Consider the following 18,026-nt stretch of genomic DNA (forward strand, 5'->3'; position numbering starts at 1 on the left):
AGACAGACACAGTCTTTGTTGCTGCAGAGCGGATGGTCCAATAGGAGAGAGAAACATCAGACTCATACTTACACACGTGCTCGTTTAACTAGTTATGCTGAGTATACAGTGGAGGGGTATCATACAGATTTAGCGCAGTGTGCAAAAGTCACTCAGGCAGAGACCTAACGGGTGAGTCAAAGTTGCCAGATGGTGATGGTGGAGGACGGCGTGGCGTGCAGGTGAACAGGTGGATTCTCTCTTTGTGAATATCAGAGGTTCCCACGCTCCCTGCCCTTAAAATCTGGGACTTGGGATGCTAACACTTAGATGCCATGTTAATTGGAAAATACACACCCTCCTTTCCCCTTCCCAACCGTTTTATGGAGGAACTCGCAAACTGTGAAGTGGTCAAAAGACAGACAACATGAAAAAAAGTGTCCAGAAACTTCAGAGCTGCTTCATCAGTGTCTGATTCTCCTGGTGCGTCCACCCTGGCCGTAACCGTGGCACAAACGCTGCCCCGTCAGCAGGTCGTTGGGACAGTTTGGTTTTTTGTGTGTGTGGACACTTGGGTTGAACTCTCTAACAACCTCACCCTCTACTGCCAGGATAGTGGCCTCGGAGGCTGTTTAACAGTTATCATCGCAATGCCACAGAATGATCCAAGTAAGGGACAAGGCACATTTAGCTTTCTCTGCTATGCCATTTAAATTCTTGCATTGAAACAGTGGCACGAATAATATTTTTGATCCGTTTGGGAAGTGCTGTAGGGCATGTGCGTTGTACCAGAGAGTTTATAAAATGTGGGGACTCGGTGTTTTGCTGTTAAGCCCCCTGCAGGCTGGTGTGAAACCTTAGGGCACAAAAAAGCTACCTCTCACTTGAGTGTAGACACGTATTGTATCTCAAAGACTGCACACCTGGTATTTTGCCCACTCAGCTTGTCAGCCTCGAAGAGCTACGGGAGCTGGTCCAGCAGTAATTAATGCAAATGGGCTTATAGAGCCGTGTTTTCCACCATGATTTCTGACATTTCTGTGCCTCAGAACTCTGCCTACTGTACGATAAATGCATTGTTATGCAAATTCCTGCCGTGGTACAGTCCCATCTCTTAGCGTGAGAGCATGGAACTTTTAATTATATGTCAGTGATTAAAACTTTCCAGTTCTTTCCAGATATATATGTTTTACTAGCTACCTTACATTGATGAAATACCAAATACTAATTACTGTTTTGGGCTGGGGAGGGGTCTGGAAAAAATGCAAATATAATCAGAAAGAGACAAATGCCAGCCAGCCATTTTCTAAGATAACTGGAAAAGAAATACTCATTTCTTGGACATTGTGGAGTCTTCAAATTGGTCATCTTTAATCCGTTCTCACAGCTGCTGTGACCAACGTCAGCCAGCAGAACCCACCTGCTCGGGCTGCCAGCCTGCAGAGCTTCTGTGCCCATGACCTGCGAAAAAATACCCAAGGGTCCAAAGTTACAGGACGCTTATTTTATTCATCTGCTACATCGTTTTAGGTTTAAAACTCCAGACACCTTGGGCATATTTCTGTTGCCTCATGACTTTGTTCCCATGAGTGGAATAACTTTATTAATAAGCAGCAATTAATTGATAGTTTTCGTCACATAGACTTTGGATGGTAGAGGAAACAGGGAATGAGCCTCGAAGTCAGACCCACTAATAGTCGTGAGAGCTTGATTCAATTACTTAACCTCTCAAACCTCGGATTCCTCATTGGGAAAAGAAGAATCACACCAGTATCATTCTGTAGTGATATTATTCATTAGCACAGAGCTTATAATCCACAGGTTCTAGACAAGTATTTGTGATGATTGAGTTAATATTGCTAGTAAGTACTGTTTTTGCATGCTTAGTGCCTGGCAGTATGCGAAGCACTTCTAATGCACCATGCCACTTTATTCTCACTATAGCCTTGCGGTAGCTACTGTTGTCAGCACTCACTTTACCCGGGAGGAAACAAAGGCTCAGGGAGGTTCAGTTACCTGCCCGAGGTCACACAGCTAAAGACACAGTAGAGCTGGGGGTCCCGGCCTTAAACAGATATGCTAGTGTATGCTAATCACCCTCCCCATCCTGTCTTTACTTCCACCTCGAACTTAAAAATAACTTATAACCACAGCTCTGTTTTGTAGTGGCTCCTGTTTCCATTGTGAGTTATCATTTACCAAGTTAGTAATTAGTTTACATGCTGAAAAAAATTATAGATGAATAGTATCATAAAGATGATCATAACATAATCTGCTTTAAAAAAGGTTGTAACCTTTATATACAATTTTATATAATTATATAAATGTAAATATAATATATAAATATAATACAAATATATGTAATATGTATCAATACAATATATAAATATAAATAATATAAATATAATAAATATAATTTTATGTAATTTTGTAAAATTACATTACAAGTAACCCTTACAGGTCAGTGCAAAAAAAAGTAACAAAAAGACTTGCCCAACACTCCACAAAAGAAAAAAATCGAATGTCCAATACACTTAAATACACTTATGAAAAGGGTGCTAAACTTCATCAGTGACCAGGAGAAGGCAGTTTAAATCACATGAGTTGTGTACGCATCACAATGGCAACATTTTCAAATCTGACCTTCCAAAGTGTTGGTGAAGAGGGTGTGCGTGAAGAACACGGACACAGTCCTGCCAGGGAAACAGGGGAATGGGCACAGCCACTTTGGAAAACAAGGCAGTGTTGCCTATTAAAGTTCACTTATGCCTTAACTGAAGAATTCTGCTTGTTGGTACATGAGAATGCATCTACAAATGTGTCAGGAGACATGGACAAGCAAAGTTAGAGAACTGCTTATAATTGCTCAAGACTGGAAGTGGAAGCAACTCAATTTTCCATCAACGGTAGAATAAGCCAACACGTTGTGATACATGCGTGCAACAGAATGCCGTTTGGCAATGACGCGACCTAGCGCTGCACGCTGTAATGCTGGGTGAGAATGAGTGCAATGTTTAGTAAAGAGTGGTAGGCAGCAGAATGCGTGCGGTGTGATTTCACTGATACAACAACACATTGATTGTTAGTGTAGAGAAGGGCAGCAGATTTCTGTGGGTTAATCTTTATCCTGCTACCTTGCTGAATTCGTTTATCAGTTCTAGTAGTCTTTTATAAGGAGTCCTTAGGTTTTCTGTGTATAGTATCATTTCGTCTGCATATAATGACAGTTTTACCTCTTTCCTTCCAATTTGGATATCTTTTATTTCTTTTTCTTGTCTGATTGCTGTGGCTAGGACTTCCAATACAAAGTTGAATAGAAGTCGTGGGAGTGGGCAATCTTGATCTGTCATTTTAGCCAGAGAACTTAGTTTAAACTATGAACAATATGAGCCACAAACACTTTAACTTCCTGTTTGCTTTCTCTTTTTTTCATTAGTCATCATTTCCATTCATTCAACCTCAATCAGCTTCCCATTTATAAAAAAGAAAGTAATATATGTATATATTGCTTATATAAATAAGTCCACTGTTCAATTAAATGCTTGTTGTGATATCACAATCACATTTAATTGAACGTGGACTTATTAGCCTTAAATTGGATTTCTGAGGGAGGGGAACTGGATGAGAGTACTTGCCTTGCTCTGATGCAGTTGGAGATTATAGAGGGCAAGAAGCAAGGAAGGCTGGACTCAAGCCACCCCTCCGCCACTGTCCCCGGATGCGCTGTACCTTTGCACACGTCCCATCCTTGTTGTGCCCTTTCCTTCTTGGTGATAGTTCTGCATGGTTCACACCTCAGCTCAGACTTAGCCTTCCTGGCTCCTCCTATGAGCTCCCAGAGAAATCTTTATCCAGACCTCTGTTTCATTATCTTATCACTACTTATTTACATGTCCCAATAATTGGTGAATTTCTGGAGATAAGGATTTTGTCTTTCACCATGGACTCTCAGCAGCTAATACCATATCAACTATAGTGGATCCCTGCCCCCTATAAAAACATATGGTGAATGAATAAGAGAATGCTTTGGATTTTTCAAGGAATAAATAGTTCAGAAAATAAGAAAGGGATGATGCAGCCTTTAGAATAAAACTGCAGGAAACTAACATGTGGGCACTTATCTGATACTAGACCATGTTAGGGATTTTTTATTTATATAGGGAAAATGTTAGCTCTAAAAAGCACAAATTTGTTGTGTTCTTGAGTTAACATGAGAGTAAATTATTGGGTGGAATGAGACAAATAATCCAGACCATTTCCTTCATTTTGGCTTACCTAACTAAAAAAACCACCACAATGAATAAAGCCCGAATATCTATTTGAGTAGTTTCAAAAACACAAAGTGCTTTTCCCACCACGACTTACTTATCCACATTTTCTCAGTGCCTAATAGATCACACAGTGTCTTGATTCCCCATGAGAACTGGATTATTTTCCTCCCACAAAACCATCATATGCAGAGCTTTTCTCATTTTGTTTCTAGCAGTGTGTAAAGTGATTTCTCATTACTTGCTTATGAGACGCCTGTTTATTATGTCTGGGAGAGAGAGTCACTGGGGAAGATGTGAAAAGACGACAGTATGTTTCAAACTGTCAGGAATTCACTTAATCTCAAGGTGGACTTCATTTTCCACAGAGGAAGACCATCATTAGTTAGTACCAGTAACCAACTCATTTGTTTACAAATATTTACTAAGTGGGTGGTTCTCGTGAGATGTAGGTCTTCCGTAGAAAGTTGTGCTCAGAAAGCGGGGTATGTGAACTTCAGAGGTGGAGTTCTAGGTGGTGGCAAGGTCCAGGATGGTACCCAGGTGTCCTGAGTAAAGGTGCCTGGCCAGAGTAGCAGATGTCGAAGTACTGAAAGGCTGGGACGTCAGATGAGTTATGCATGGGGTCATTGTCACTTACCAGGGTGATCGCAGGACCTGGGATAAAGAGGAAGGCCACGCCTAGGGGTAAGGGAGGGACAGTAACTACGCCGTGGGTGACTGCAGGGAACAGTGTTAGAGTACGCCAGCCTTAAGTTTGGGACCTCAAAGGAAAAGGAGTTTTACACAAACATGGGGGCTTCACGTTCTAGTGGGGTATTAGGTAGTTTGAAAGAGATCTCCTGACTTGAGAATAAGTTGGGTGAGGAGCAGAAGGACAGTGGCCATCATTTGAGAAGGTTGCTCTGAAAGCTTGAGGATGAAGGTGGGAGACAGAGGTTATTTACCAAAGGAGTAAGGAGTTCCATGTGGTGTGGGCTAATAGAGAGAGGAAGCTTAGGGCCAGGGATGGAAAGAATGCTGGGATTCACTGGCCTTCAACTTTAGAAAACAAATGCCTTGAGCAAGGTCACAGCACCAAACAGAAGACCTTCAGCGTCTGTGTTCTCCCACCCTCTCCCCCCAGCTCTGCTCTGAGCGTTCCCACCCTGCCCTCTCCTACTTCCCTTTAAACCCTCCAGTGGAGTCAGACACCCCTGGATTCACTGTGCTTCCTACTAAAAGCAGGCAAGAGGTCTTACTGTGTATCGGGACTCACTGAGGCCACTGTGCAGTGAAATGCAAGCTAAAATGAGGTGTCATCAAGAATGTTTTCCATCTCTTGGCCCTTCTTTCCCCTCAGTTGGCTTCTTTTTCGCAAAGGCTCCACGTTAAGACTTACATCTCACCAGCTTAGGCATCTATCAGAAAAAGAATTCTTTTCTAATCATTCCAGTAAAATTCTCAAGGTAGGGCTCTCATTATCCCAACTTGGGTCTTGTGTTCATTCCCAAACCAACGTGCTCTGTCACACTGGCGTGATGCAGAGCTCTGATTGGGCAGGCTTGGTTCACATGCCCACCTCCAGGTCTAGGTGGGTCAGTCCCACCCAACCATGTGGGCCAAAAGGAGGGAAGGGTTGGTTCCCCAAAGGTCAGCACTGGTGCTGTTAAAAGAAGCTGGTCAGGCCAAACAAGAGACATCCACTAGAGGCATATCGTCTACACCGGGTGAAATAAGATAGGCAAGGCTGAATGGAGTCTAAGGAGTTCAAGAGGATTCGATGAAATTAGGAAAATCTTCCTAAATAAGTGACAGACTCTGAGGACTAATATAGGCCAAACACTTAGTGCCTTTTTGGCAAGCAAAAAGAGGTTCTTCTTCTTCATCTTCGTCTTCATCTTCGTCTCCATCTCCATCTCCTCCTCCTTCTTCTTCCCCTCCTTCTTCCTCCTCCTCCTCCTTTTTTTTTTTTATTTGTTTTGTTCAGTTAGACAAAGAAGGTGTGATGGGCTAAATACTAGCCCCCAAATACACCCATGTACTAATCACTGGGACCAATGAATGTTATCTTATATGGCTAAAAGGACTTTCCCAGTGGGATTAAGTTAAAGGTCTTGAGATGGGGAGATTGTCCTGAATTATCCAGACAGACCCAGTGTATCACAAGGGTCCTTCTAAGAGAAAGGCAGGAAGAGTTGGAGCAGAAGGAGATATGATGTTGGAAGCAGAGATCGGAGTGATGTGCCTTGAAGACCGAGGAAGGGGCCACAGCCAAGGAAGGCTGGAAGCAGAAAAAAGCAAGGAAATGGATCCTCCCTGGGAACCTCCAGAAGGAACCAGCCCTGCTGACACATGGCCCATGAGACTGATTTCACACTTCTGACCCCTACCCCCCAAGAACTATAAGAGAATGCATTTGTGTTGTTTTTCACCACTGAGATCATGATCATTTGTTCCAATGGCAACAAACAAGTCTTCAGAGAGGGGAGGAGCTGAATTTGATGGCGATGAGGGGTGGGTCATACAGACAAGGGAAAGATGGAGCCTTGCAGCCTAAGGGACAGCACGGGCAGGTGGTGTTACGGAGCATCACACAGAGACCATGATGTCACCTAGAGGTTGTCGTTCCACAACACACAATTGGGGCTTCCTACTGAAGACCAGGAAAAGCTTTGGAAAAACTTCTAAAAGGAAAGCTGTGTGATTTGAAAGGTCATTCTGGCAGCTTTAGGAGGGTGAGTTGGCTAAGGATGGAGAAGGTGAGAAACAGAGAAATGACTCAGGAGACTTTCTTGGTTGTCCCAGCAAGAAATGAGGATGATTTGGCTGCAGGAAACTGAGGATGGATAAAAGGCCAGATTCAGGAACCACTGACAAGGTAGAATCAGAAGGACTTAGTGACTGACTAGATGTGAGAGGGTGAGGAAGACGATTCTCTGGCTTCTGGTTTTAGTGACGAAGGGGACAATTGACCAGGAAAGAAAATATGGGAAGAGGAGACGGTTTGAGAGGAAGAAAATTTGTTCCATTTGGGGCACGGTGATCTGGCCGTCCAGTAGGTAAGTGGTTATGTCTAGTCGGCAGCTAAAAGTAGGCCTGGGTCTCAGGAGAGAGGTCTGTGCTTATCTGGATTGGAAATAATGGGTTTTATAGTCATCAGTGTGTACAGCTCGGTGGTGTAAGCATGCTGAGTGGACTAGCTCATCCAGAAGAGTGAGTGGGAGAAGGTGGGGGCAGAATCCCGGGGCAGCTGTACGAGGTGTGGGGAAGGGAGGAAGCAGCAGCGAGAGAGACGCGGGGAGAGCAGCCGGAGGGGCAGCAGGAAAACCACGAGGCCAACACGCATTGCTGCAGCTCTCGGGGGTCTTAGAGTTAGATGAAAGTTTGTGATATACTTGAAAACACTTAAGCTGAGTCTAGATTGCAGGAAAACTGTAAAAAGAACTGTAAGTCTTGGCTGATTGCCCTCACTGTCTGTGCCATCCAAAACTCCCAGAACCACGCAGGAAGTTTCTGGGCAGCGCTATGTTCCTAGGAGGAGGGAGATGGTGAAACTTTTGATCAAAATTATTATTGTAGAGGTGGTTGCACTAGGCTGGCTTCTCTCTTTATCCTTTCATGGAGCAGACAGATTGGTTTCAGTCTGACTTTGGTTTCATGCCTTTTGTTGTGTATTTTTTTATTACAAAAGTAATGTGTGTGATCATTATTAAAAGACAGAAATAATGCAAAAGCAAAAAAAGTAAAATCCAGTCGATCCTACTGCTTGGAAGTAACCCTTATTAAAAATATTTTAAAATTAGTAAAAGATCTTTCAGAATTTTTTTGTATATTTACAATTAGAATACAGATAATACTTTGTGTCATAAAAATGGGATAATAACTGCACATACTGTTCAACAACTAGCTTTGTAATTTATGTCTCATGGACATCTTTCCATGCAGGTAGAATACAGAGCAACCTTGTTCTTTTTAATGGCGCCATCGTACTCCATTGATGGATATACCATAGTTTATTCAACCCTTCCCCAGTGTGCACTTTGGGTATTTGCACTTCTTTATTATTGCGGATAATGGAGGAAGTGCCTTTGAACGTACATCTTTTCACACTTGTTGAAGTCTTCTGAAGAGAGATCAGTAAATGTGGAATTGCTGGGTCAAGTCTATCAATATTTAAAATTTTTGATAGAAGCTGCCAAATAGCAGTCCATGACGGCTGGATGGAAAATATTGAAACTCTGGATAAATATTTATGCTTAGTTTTCCTTTAAAGTGTTGTGTTTAGTGCAGACTTTGGCCCTTAACACTTCCCTCCTGAGCTCCTGAGAACCTGGGGGCCTTTCCGTATTGGTTGATACCTAAAACCTGGGCAAAGGGAGGGAAGAGAAGAGTCAGATGAGCCGTAAGTTGGATGCCCTGTAGGGCGGGTATGGCTTCAGTGGGGCGGAGTGGTGACTGGGCTTTTAGGACCCCGAGGATGCAGCCTTCTGTATCCCCCAAGTGCCTGGAAAGGAGCCCAGTGGGAGAGGGGGACAGTGGGGCACTGACTGAATGGCCACACCGTCGGGGAGGGTGTGGCCCTCTGGTTGAAGTTTATGTTCTAGTGGGGAAGGTAGACAGTAAACAAACAGATGAGTGTGTAACACGATTTGGGTGGTGGTCAGCGCTGGGAAGAATGAAGCAGGTGGCGGGAGGGCTCGTTTACCTAGAGCGTCAGGCACCACCTCCCGGAAGATTTTCATTTGTGCAGAGATCTGGAGGAGCAGATGAGTGAACCAAGCCCAGGGTCTCGGGGGGGCACATTCTGTACAGAAGGAACTCACGCTAACTTGCCCAGAATGGGAGGAAGTGTAGCGTATTTGAGCATCAAGAAGGCTGGCAGTGTGGCTGGAGTGTGTGAGCAGGGCCAGAAGGGGTGTGTGTGTGTGTGTGTGTGTGTGTGTGTGTGTTTGTGTTAGTGGTTCTCCAGACCCACAGAACCAAAAGATTTATACATGCATATATTTCATACATTTTATATATAGGAAAGCGTGTCTAAAGGATATATATTAATATATTTATAATATAGAGTATATTTATTATAAATAAATAGTAAATATATAAAGAGATTTAGCATGAGGATTTGGCTCACGTGCTTCTGGAGGCTGAGAAGTCCCGAGACCTGCAGTCCGCAGGCTGGAGACCCAGGACAGCCGGTGGTTTAAGTTCTAGCGCAAGGGCAGGAGGAGGCTGACGTTCCAGCTCAAACTGTCAGACAGGTGACATTCCTTCCTGCTCATCCTTTTGTTCTACTCAGGCCTTCAGCAGATTGTCGGAGGCCCCCTCCTGGGCGGGAAGGGCAATCTGCTTTACTCAGTCTGCTGATTCAAACGTGCGTCTCATCTAGAATGACGTTTGACCAAATATCTGAGCAACCATAGCCCCGTCAAGTTGACACATAAAATGAACTATCACCAGTGTCTGTGATGTAGCATGGGGACCAATTTATCTGGGGCTGCCGGAGAGGGTGCTGTAGGAGGGCGGGAGAGGGAGCCAGGCAGGTGGGAGGCTGGGGAAGGGGGAGGAAGGGGGGTGGCGACAGGGCCCTGAGAGGCAGTGCAAGGAGGGAGGTGGTCAGACCCGGGAGGTGTTCTCAGAGGAGATCCAGCAAGCTCTTCTGATGGGCTGAATTGGGGGCGGGGGGAGCAAAGAGACGAATCAAGATGACCCAAACAGTGAGTTCACTAAGGAAAGATGAAAAGGCAGAACAGTGGGGACTTACAGAATTAGCAAAGACATAAAAAAAGAAATATGCATATAAAGTTGGAAGAATTAATAAATATTTAGGTTTCAACAGAATATGGGGTATTTGGTGAAATGTTGGTGTGTGTTTGGCCCGAGCACAGTGAGTGAAAGGTGGGGCCGTTTACTGAGATGTGGAAGACTCCAGGTATGTTCACTAAATACACGAAGCATCTCGAGAGTAGGAGGAAAAAGAGTGCAGAGGGGAGATACAAAGGAGAATTTAGGCTTTAGAAGGGAAATCAACAAGACTAAAACAGTTTGTGCAAAGGCAATAAAGCAGAGAAGATGCTGGCAGGTGTGCAGAAGGAAGAGCAGAAGGCAGGTGCACAGTGTGGAGAGGGTGAGGCAGGGTGGGTGGTGTTGGGGGAAGCAGTAGCCCAGTCAGGCCAGAAAAGGAGAAGGAAAGAGAGGGAGACAGAATCCAAACACCTGCCTCCCGCTCCAGACCCTGGAATGATCCCTCCCACAGTCACACACAGACACACGTGTACACTTGCACGTACATGTACGTATAAATAATCTATAATAGTGCTTTTAAAGCTGGAATGGAAAAGTTGACATATTTGAATGCGTTAAAATTTTAAAACTATAGTACAATGAAAGGTTCTATAAATAAGTTGTAAAAAGTGAAAGGCTGAAAAATATCATTTACGCAGCAGGCAAAGGCTTAATATCCAGAAGAAGTGAAGAGTTCTTATACAGCAATAAGAAAAATGGGCAAAGGGTTTAATTAGGTGATTTTCCAATAAAGAAATGCACATGACTAATATGGAAAGACTAAGTGTCTGGCAAAAATTAAAATGATGGAGACTTCAGGGGGCATGGGTATGTGGAAAGAACTGGCCTCACGTGCTTGGTTGGAAGTGTAAATTAGTAGCTCTTTTTGGGGGACAACTGGGCTGTGTCTGGCAATATTGCAAATGGGCAGACTCTTAATCCAGCAAAACACGTCTATGCGTTCATCCTGTGAAGACACTGGTGCATGTGTACAAAGAAGCAAGCAGGAGAATGTTTATTGTAGCGCATTTAGCTATGTTAACAGCTAAAACTTGCAGACAACCTAAATGTTCATCAGCAGGAGGATGGGTAAATAAATTATGTGTATCTTCGCCCATTAACATGGTGTGGCACTTTTTAAAAAAGATGTATAAATACACTGATATGAAAAAAATCTTGAAAAGTGTGGGTAGGTAAAAAAGAAATTGCAGTGTGTGATTTATTTAGCTAATGAAAAGCTGTGTTTGTATTTATGTAGATACATTTATAAATACCTAGAAAAAGGTCTGGAAGAATAAATGCCAAATTGCTGGCAGTGGTTATCTCTGGAAGAGGAGCGAGGTTGCAGGGAGTGGGGGCAAATTGGGATGTTTGCGTTCTGCATCGAAGGAACCACCGCCATCACCAAAGTTTATTTTTGACACGACACAATAAACTGGGTTGAAGTGGAGACAGGTCTAGGTACACCCAGGTCTGTGTTACTTCTCTGATCTTCCACCCACGGTTCTTTGACGTTCTGATGAAGGTGATGTGGAGGTGAGGGTCTGTGCCCAGCACACAAGGGAGAAACAGGGCTGTGCCTCTCATGCCCCGGAGCACGACTGAGGAGCTTCCATGTGGCGTTCTGCACTCAGGTTGTCCCATTCTGGGGCAGCGGGCTCTGCCAGCAGGTCCCGCAAAGCTCAGCCGCAGCGGAGAGAGCGCTCAGAGGCGCTCCAGGTCACCTCGATGGACCAGCTGCGTGGAAGTTAATTAGAGGCAGGCCATGTCCCCGGGGGCTCCGTTCTCGTGATGCTGGAGTCATTAGCAGTTAGACTCAGCTAAAGCTTCCTTCTCGTCTTCTGAAAACTTGTTTTGGCAGAAGGACGCCGGCAGACTGAATTGGTGGCCAAGGATAGTACAATTTTAATTCCCAGAGAGTTTGTCAGGGCCATGGGGGTGCAGTGACCTCCGGAGACAGGGGTGGTTTTCATTAAATCAGAGACAGCAGTGTGCTTATTCGCCTGACCACTCACGATGAAATTCCCTTTGCTGTAAATAAATGTGGCATTCCCGAAGCACAGGGGGTGGTGACTATAGCAACAAATCACCCAAATATTATTTTGTTCTATGCGCCTTTTGTTAAGCCTCTCTTTCCACAAACAATTTGTGTTAAGTATTTCGACTGTAACTCGCTCTCTTTCTTTCTTTCTCTCTTTTTAAACTATATATAGGAACAAAGAAAGAAGTACAAAAAGATCAAGATGCTAATAAACCTGCAGTTTCATCTCCTAAGAGAACAGCGGCTTCAGCCACCAAGCTTCATTCGCCAGGTATTTAAGAAATGTGAGCTGTGTTATTTGAGAAGACTTGAACTGGGAATTTACTTTGTTCAGATGTCATCAGTGGAGTAACGCCAGCCCACGTGGTGTGTGCGACTGTCCCAGGGCTTGACGTACACATACTGATGTGTTCTGACTCCAGCTGAAATGAACTAGCTGTTGGCATCATTTTGTCTTAAAAAACAAAACGTTATTGTGCTCCATTTAAGTGGTAGAATCTTCTCCGTGTGGGAGTATCTGCTATTTCAACAGCATGTAAAATAATTTATAATTGAAAAATAGACTTTGGAGCTATAACCTCAGGAGATAATATTTTCTAAAAAGAGAAACCGTGGATTATCAATACTTGTTTTTTTACTTATTTACAATTCAGATATGGATAAGCCACATAAATGTCACACAAAAGTTGAAAATTATTTATTATGAAAATTCATATCGTAAGGCATCAACCCCTTTGTAGAATGGAATGCAGTATAACCTCAGAGCATTCTCTTTAAGCACAAAAATAGTAGCAACAATAGCAGCTAATGTTTGAGTTCCTCTTGTTCACCAGGTTCTCTCCTAAGCTCTTTAAATGTATTCATTTATTTAACGCCTACAGTAACTGGGAGACAGGTACGATTATTGCCTTTCCTTTATGTGTGAGGAAATTGAGGCACAGAGATTTTCATTAATTTGCCCAAAGTCACAGGAAACTAGTAGTAGTCTTGGTTTGAATGCAGGTACTCTGAATCCCATGGCCGCACCCTGGGGTGCTGTCCAGCACCATCCACTGCCTGCCTCCTGCAGAGGCCATGCGCTGTTCCTTGTCTCATCCCTGTGACATTGGACATTATTGATTGCTCCCTTTCTGAAACCTTCCTTGGTAGCTTCAGATGAAAAGATAAATTTGAACCATCTTACTCCATCTTGGCCAGAAGCAGCATAATTTTTAATATAAAAATTTAGCAATTGCAGTAACACTATTAAACCACGATTGTTTCACCCTTGGAGAAGGGAGATGTTCATATCTACCTTGATAACTAGCACCTCTACTTTTTGTACATAATAAAGAAATTTCCTGAAGATGAGACAACTTTACATCAGTTTTTGTCTAGGGGTGGGTTAGAGTAACACATCTTTTCATAGTCAGCTTTGGAAAGGCTGGTTTGTTCCTATGTTTTTCTGTTTTCCTATCCATCGAAATAGGAAGGAACCTGCTCTGTCTTTGGAATGGGAAAGGCAGACCTCTCCTTTCTAGAAAACTTAGTATATGGCCAGGTGCTGCCCCGTTTGGTAACTCCTGCCCTCACCCACTCACCCATGCTCAGTGCTGGCTGGAAGGAAATCTCCTCCCCTCGTGCCGTCTGTTCTTCACTCCTCCTCCCACACCCCTCCCCTCCCCGCCGGCTAGGCAACCCAGGCAAACAAGTGCCAGTGCTAAATCAGAAGTACTAAGTACTAAGTGTGCTGCTGGGCAGAATTTTCTGAAATTTAGATCAGTTTAAGAAAAATAAAAGCCTTCCCGAGACCGCAGAGAACTCGGCACGTGTGCTCCCTGCCAGTCTGCAGGGAACAGACCTCCTCTCGGCTACGACGTTGACCAAACTCATGAAGTGCTTTTCCTTAAACTGGAGGCCTATCAAAGTTGTGTCCTTTCATTCTTTTCTTTCCTGTTTACAAGTGTTAAGGTCGTGGGCCTTCTCTGAGATTGTAAATATGCAGGTCCTGATGCTGCACAGTTTGCTTGTGATCATGTCAGATGAGCTTCCAGCTTTAAAATTAAGCCACGCTCTAATATCCATCAGAATCCTCTGGATGGTGACCAGATGACTGCAGATGAATTTTTAATGCCCTCTTTCCATTTTTAAGGGCTGCATTCTTCCTGATGCTCAGCCTTTGCACGCAAGCACATTTATACGGCTACTGGCTCTTTCCTTTGAGCCTCTGGCTGTCGCTGGGATTGTCATAGATACCCTCTGCCCCCAGTCAGATTACACTGCCAGTAGGATGGTCAAAGAGGAACTGTGACTGGAGCAGGACCGAGACGAAGGGAAGGCATTCTAGATGTAGGTCTGCCCCCAGACCCGGGAGACCTGGCGGAGATGCTGCAGGGTAGATTGGTGGTGCTCCAGTGGTGACACCCCTGGAGAGGGGTCAGAAAACCTGAAAGCCAGATGCAGCTGGGCCCCTCCTGACACCAGCTTGCCTCCAGGCAAGGGCGGGCCTTCTTCCTTTGCATGTCCGCTGGTCTCCCACACGTCATTCACAGAGCCGTGCTCAGTAAAAGTTGTTAGATATTTTGATCCCCCACAGAACACATGACATGAAGTGCACGTGTGAAATCAGCTCTGTCTGAAGGCCATGGCAAGACACTGTCTAGGTATTTCTGTTCATACAGTTCACACTGAACACCTGCACTGGGATGAGTCTCATTAATACTTGAGAGGTTTATAGGGCCAGAGAGTTAAAAAAAAACAAACAACAAACTAGTACCTTTACTCTTTCACTTCATTTGAAAACGCCGCAGCCATCACTAATTCCCTTTGTGAAGGTCTGTATTCATTAATAGCAGTTTCCTGGTTTAACTGGATGGAAATCGGGATATTGCAGGGGACCAGAGCTTTGATTTTTGTGGAAAGAGACTTAACAGAGTCTGCCTGGCTGCAGAGAAGTCAGTAGCATGCCTGCCTGCTTTGAACCTTCGAGCTCTACAGAGGCAATATGGACACCACAAAGAACAGGGAAGGAGGAAATAAAATCTTCCAGCACCTGGAAGTGTCCTCAGGGGACATGGCATTCCCCTCATTTAAAGTGTGCATGGTGGCTCTTCCAGAGAAATATGGGTGTGAGAGGTCAGAAGTGAGTGACCATCACTACCAACATCCCAGTGCTGACCGTGCTCTCTACGAGTTCCACGTGATCACGGGCATCTGGAACTTTCTGTGGCATGGTCCCATTAACCCCTTACTTCCTAAGAAAGTTTGTATTTTAGCTTCATTATGTGCTGGCTTTTAAGAGAAAACAGTAGGAGCAAGCAAAATCCTTTTTAAGAATGAAATAATGCCATTTGCAGCAACATGGATGGACCTAGAGATTATCATACTAAGTGAAGTAAGTCAGACAGAGGAAGACAAATGTCATGTGATATCACTTATACATGGAATCTAAGAAAATGAGATAAATGAACTTATTTACAAAATAGAGACTCACAGACATAGAAAACAAACTTATGATTACGGGGGGAAGGGCCAGGGAAGGATAAATTAGGAGTTCAGGATTTGCAGATACACATGAGTATATATAAAATAGATCAACAACGAGGTCCTACCTACAGTACAGGGAACTATATTCACTATCTTGTAATGGCCTATAATGGAAAAGAATATATATATATATATATATATATATATATATACACACACATATATATATATATATACATACACATATAACTGAATCACTATGCTATACCCCAGAAACTAGCACAACATAGAAAATCAACTATACTTCAATAAAAAAAATTTTTAATTTTTGAAATCCTTTTAAATTTTTAATCAACCAGGTGAAGCTGGCTGTGTGTCACTCATTTTCTTTTGACGTAGGCTCTCCATCCCCGGGAGATGAGCCTGGTCCTCATGGACCGTCCTGGGCGTGGTCTGACACGGGGGCGGGCAGGAGAGTACGTGACAGGACGCTACCGCAGGGACTTAACCGCAGACGTACTTGACGAAATTGACAGCACAGGGAAGGATACAGGTTTTAGTGAGAACCAGCCCTCTGCTGCTGACAGCTGGGTAGTGATTCGTCCTAGGCAGAGTTACGCTTGATATATTCAGCAAGATGGCAGGAGCCTTTTCAGCCGAAAGCCACAGAGGACTCCACAACCAACCGTGTTTCTCCTCGTTTGCTTCCTGGAGTCTTAGCACTGGGGCCTGAGGGTTGACCTGTGCTGCGACCAACTGTGCAGCCAACCAGGAGTCCCACACAAGGGCTGGTTTCATCAGGTGGTTTGGTAGTTTGGTGTGTTAATACCGAAAGCTGATGTTCTCAGGGGGGCCTCTGTCCTGGCTCAGAACATCACTTTGGTGGCCCCAGGAATAGAAATGTAGACTGAGTGTACTAGAGTTCAGTAGAACACTGGACTTCTGAGTGTGTGAATAAAAGCAATTTAATAATAACACAGTATCAAAGTAAACACCAAAAATAGAATTTCACCAAATTAAATTGTCTGTTTCCCATTGAGTATAATTGCTAACCTAAAAATAATAATGATGATAATAGTAATAATAATAATAATGGAAGATAAATCTGACAGCCCAAAATACACAACCATGTGAGCACTTACTAATATCCACAAGTGCAGAGGGGACTGTTTCTGCCCTAGACTGCAGTTAGCTTTAATTCACTGAGCTGGAAGTATGTTTTATTTAGTTAGTTAGTTTTAGATTTCTAAAGGAAGTGCCTTCTGTTGTAATGGTGCCAGGCATTGGGTACCTCAACACATTAATTAAAATGCTGGAATGTTTTATAAAATCACCAGCCACAACAATAAAAAATCATGAAAGAAATCTACCTTGGGTCTTAGGCTATGTCTTACAATTTAATGCAGGCAGTAAAATCTCTCACATTTTGTTGGTAATTATTTTTCTTTTGTTTTCAATGTTGAGAGTGTTGGGATTAAGGACACATTAAGATTGATTTGCCTGCAACGTGCAAGTGAATTTTCTGGAATGTTTACTCCACTGTCATAAAGACAGTTCTAAAGAAACAGTAATTTCACAGTCTGCTATTCCACTAAGCCACACTAGTTTACGATGTCATACGTGAGGTTGCATTCTAATCTCTGATGATTTCTCAAAAGGAGGAAGATTTGATTAAAATTAGCATGGTTACCATTAAATCAATAATCAGATGCATTTAGATCAATTAACCATCTTTTTTCCCCTTAAAAGATGAGGCCAGTTGTGTGTTCCAAGCCCATTACTCTACTGCATCTCGATGTATCAGGCACTGAAGAGGCCACCACTTTCTGATATGTTTTGTACGTTACTCCCTGATATTTTGGAGGCAAAGGTGGAGACAGAAGAACAGATGAAACATTAAAATTTATTCGTGAGCGTGTGGGCAGTGTCCCTGTCATGTCCTCTGGGATGTGATCTACTTAAGCCACGGAAAGAATGTGCCTTGGGAATGGAAATCCATCTGTGGTCCACCGCAGAGGCTCTCAGCGGGTCAGGTCGGCCTGAGCCTCAGGCTAGAAGGACAGCAGATCCCAGGAAGACTTGCTCATCCGAGGGTCCGTGACCGTGATGCAGGGCTGGTCTCTGAGCTCTTTCCTGGGGCCCGGCCTTTCCTCCTTCTTGCTTCAGCCTAGTAATCACCTCCCCTTAAAGCCTCCTCAACACTGGGCAGGGTTTCTGGTTCTTTCCTCTGTGTCCCCTCTCACTCCCCGACACACACCTGTAACGTTTGCCTGGTAGGAGCCAGACCTCAGAGGCTTCTGGGCCGTCGTGAGGGATGGGCACCTTCTTCCTGCAGTGGGGCATACGGAGGGGTCCGTGCAGCTCCCAGGCTCTTTTGTGTTTGTAAAGATCACTCTGCTGCTGTGCAGCGAAGATGCTAGAAGCAGGGCTCCCATAAGAAGGTGAGGGGTTATGGTGGCTGGGACTGGACCTTGAGCCGTGGAGGTGGCGTGAGTGGCCACACGATGGGG

General features: G+C 44.0%; 1 protein-coding gene across 3 annotated transcripts in view; it reads left to right on the forward strand.

The window, feature by feature from the left end:
* Window positions 1–18,026, forward strand: part of MTUS2 (microtubule associated scaffold protein 2) — a 410,974-nt gene that overhangs the window by 280,268 nt on the left and 112,680 nt on the right. For all 3 annotated transcript variants that reach the window (XM_074377989.1, XM_074377988.1, XM_074377990.1), the window contains exon 8: window positions 12,224–12,322. In XM_074377989.1, coding sequence (XP_074234090.1) covers window positions 12,224–12,322 — 99 coding nt within the window. The remainder of the gene's footprint in view (window positions 1–12,223; window positions 12,323–18,026) is intronic.

The sequence above is a fragment of the Camelus bactrianus genome, chromosome 14 (assembly GCF_048773025.1).
Source record: "Camelus bactrianus isolate YW-2024 breed Bactrian camel chromosome 14, ASM4877302v1, whole genome shotgun sequence".
In the NCBI taxonomy this organism is placed as follows: Eukaryota; Metazoa; Chordata; class Mammalia; order Artiodactyla; family Camelidae; genus Camelus; species Camelus bactrianus.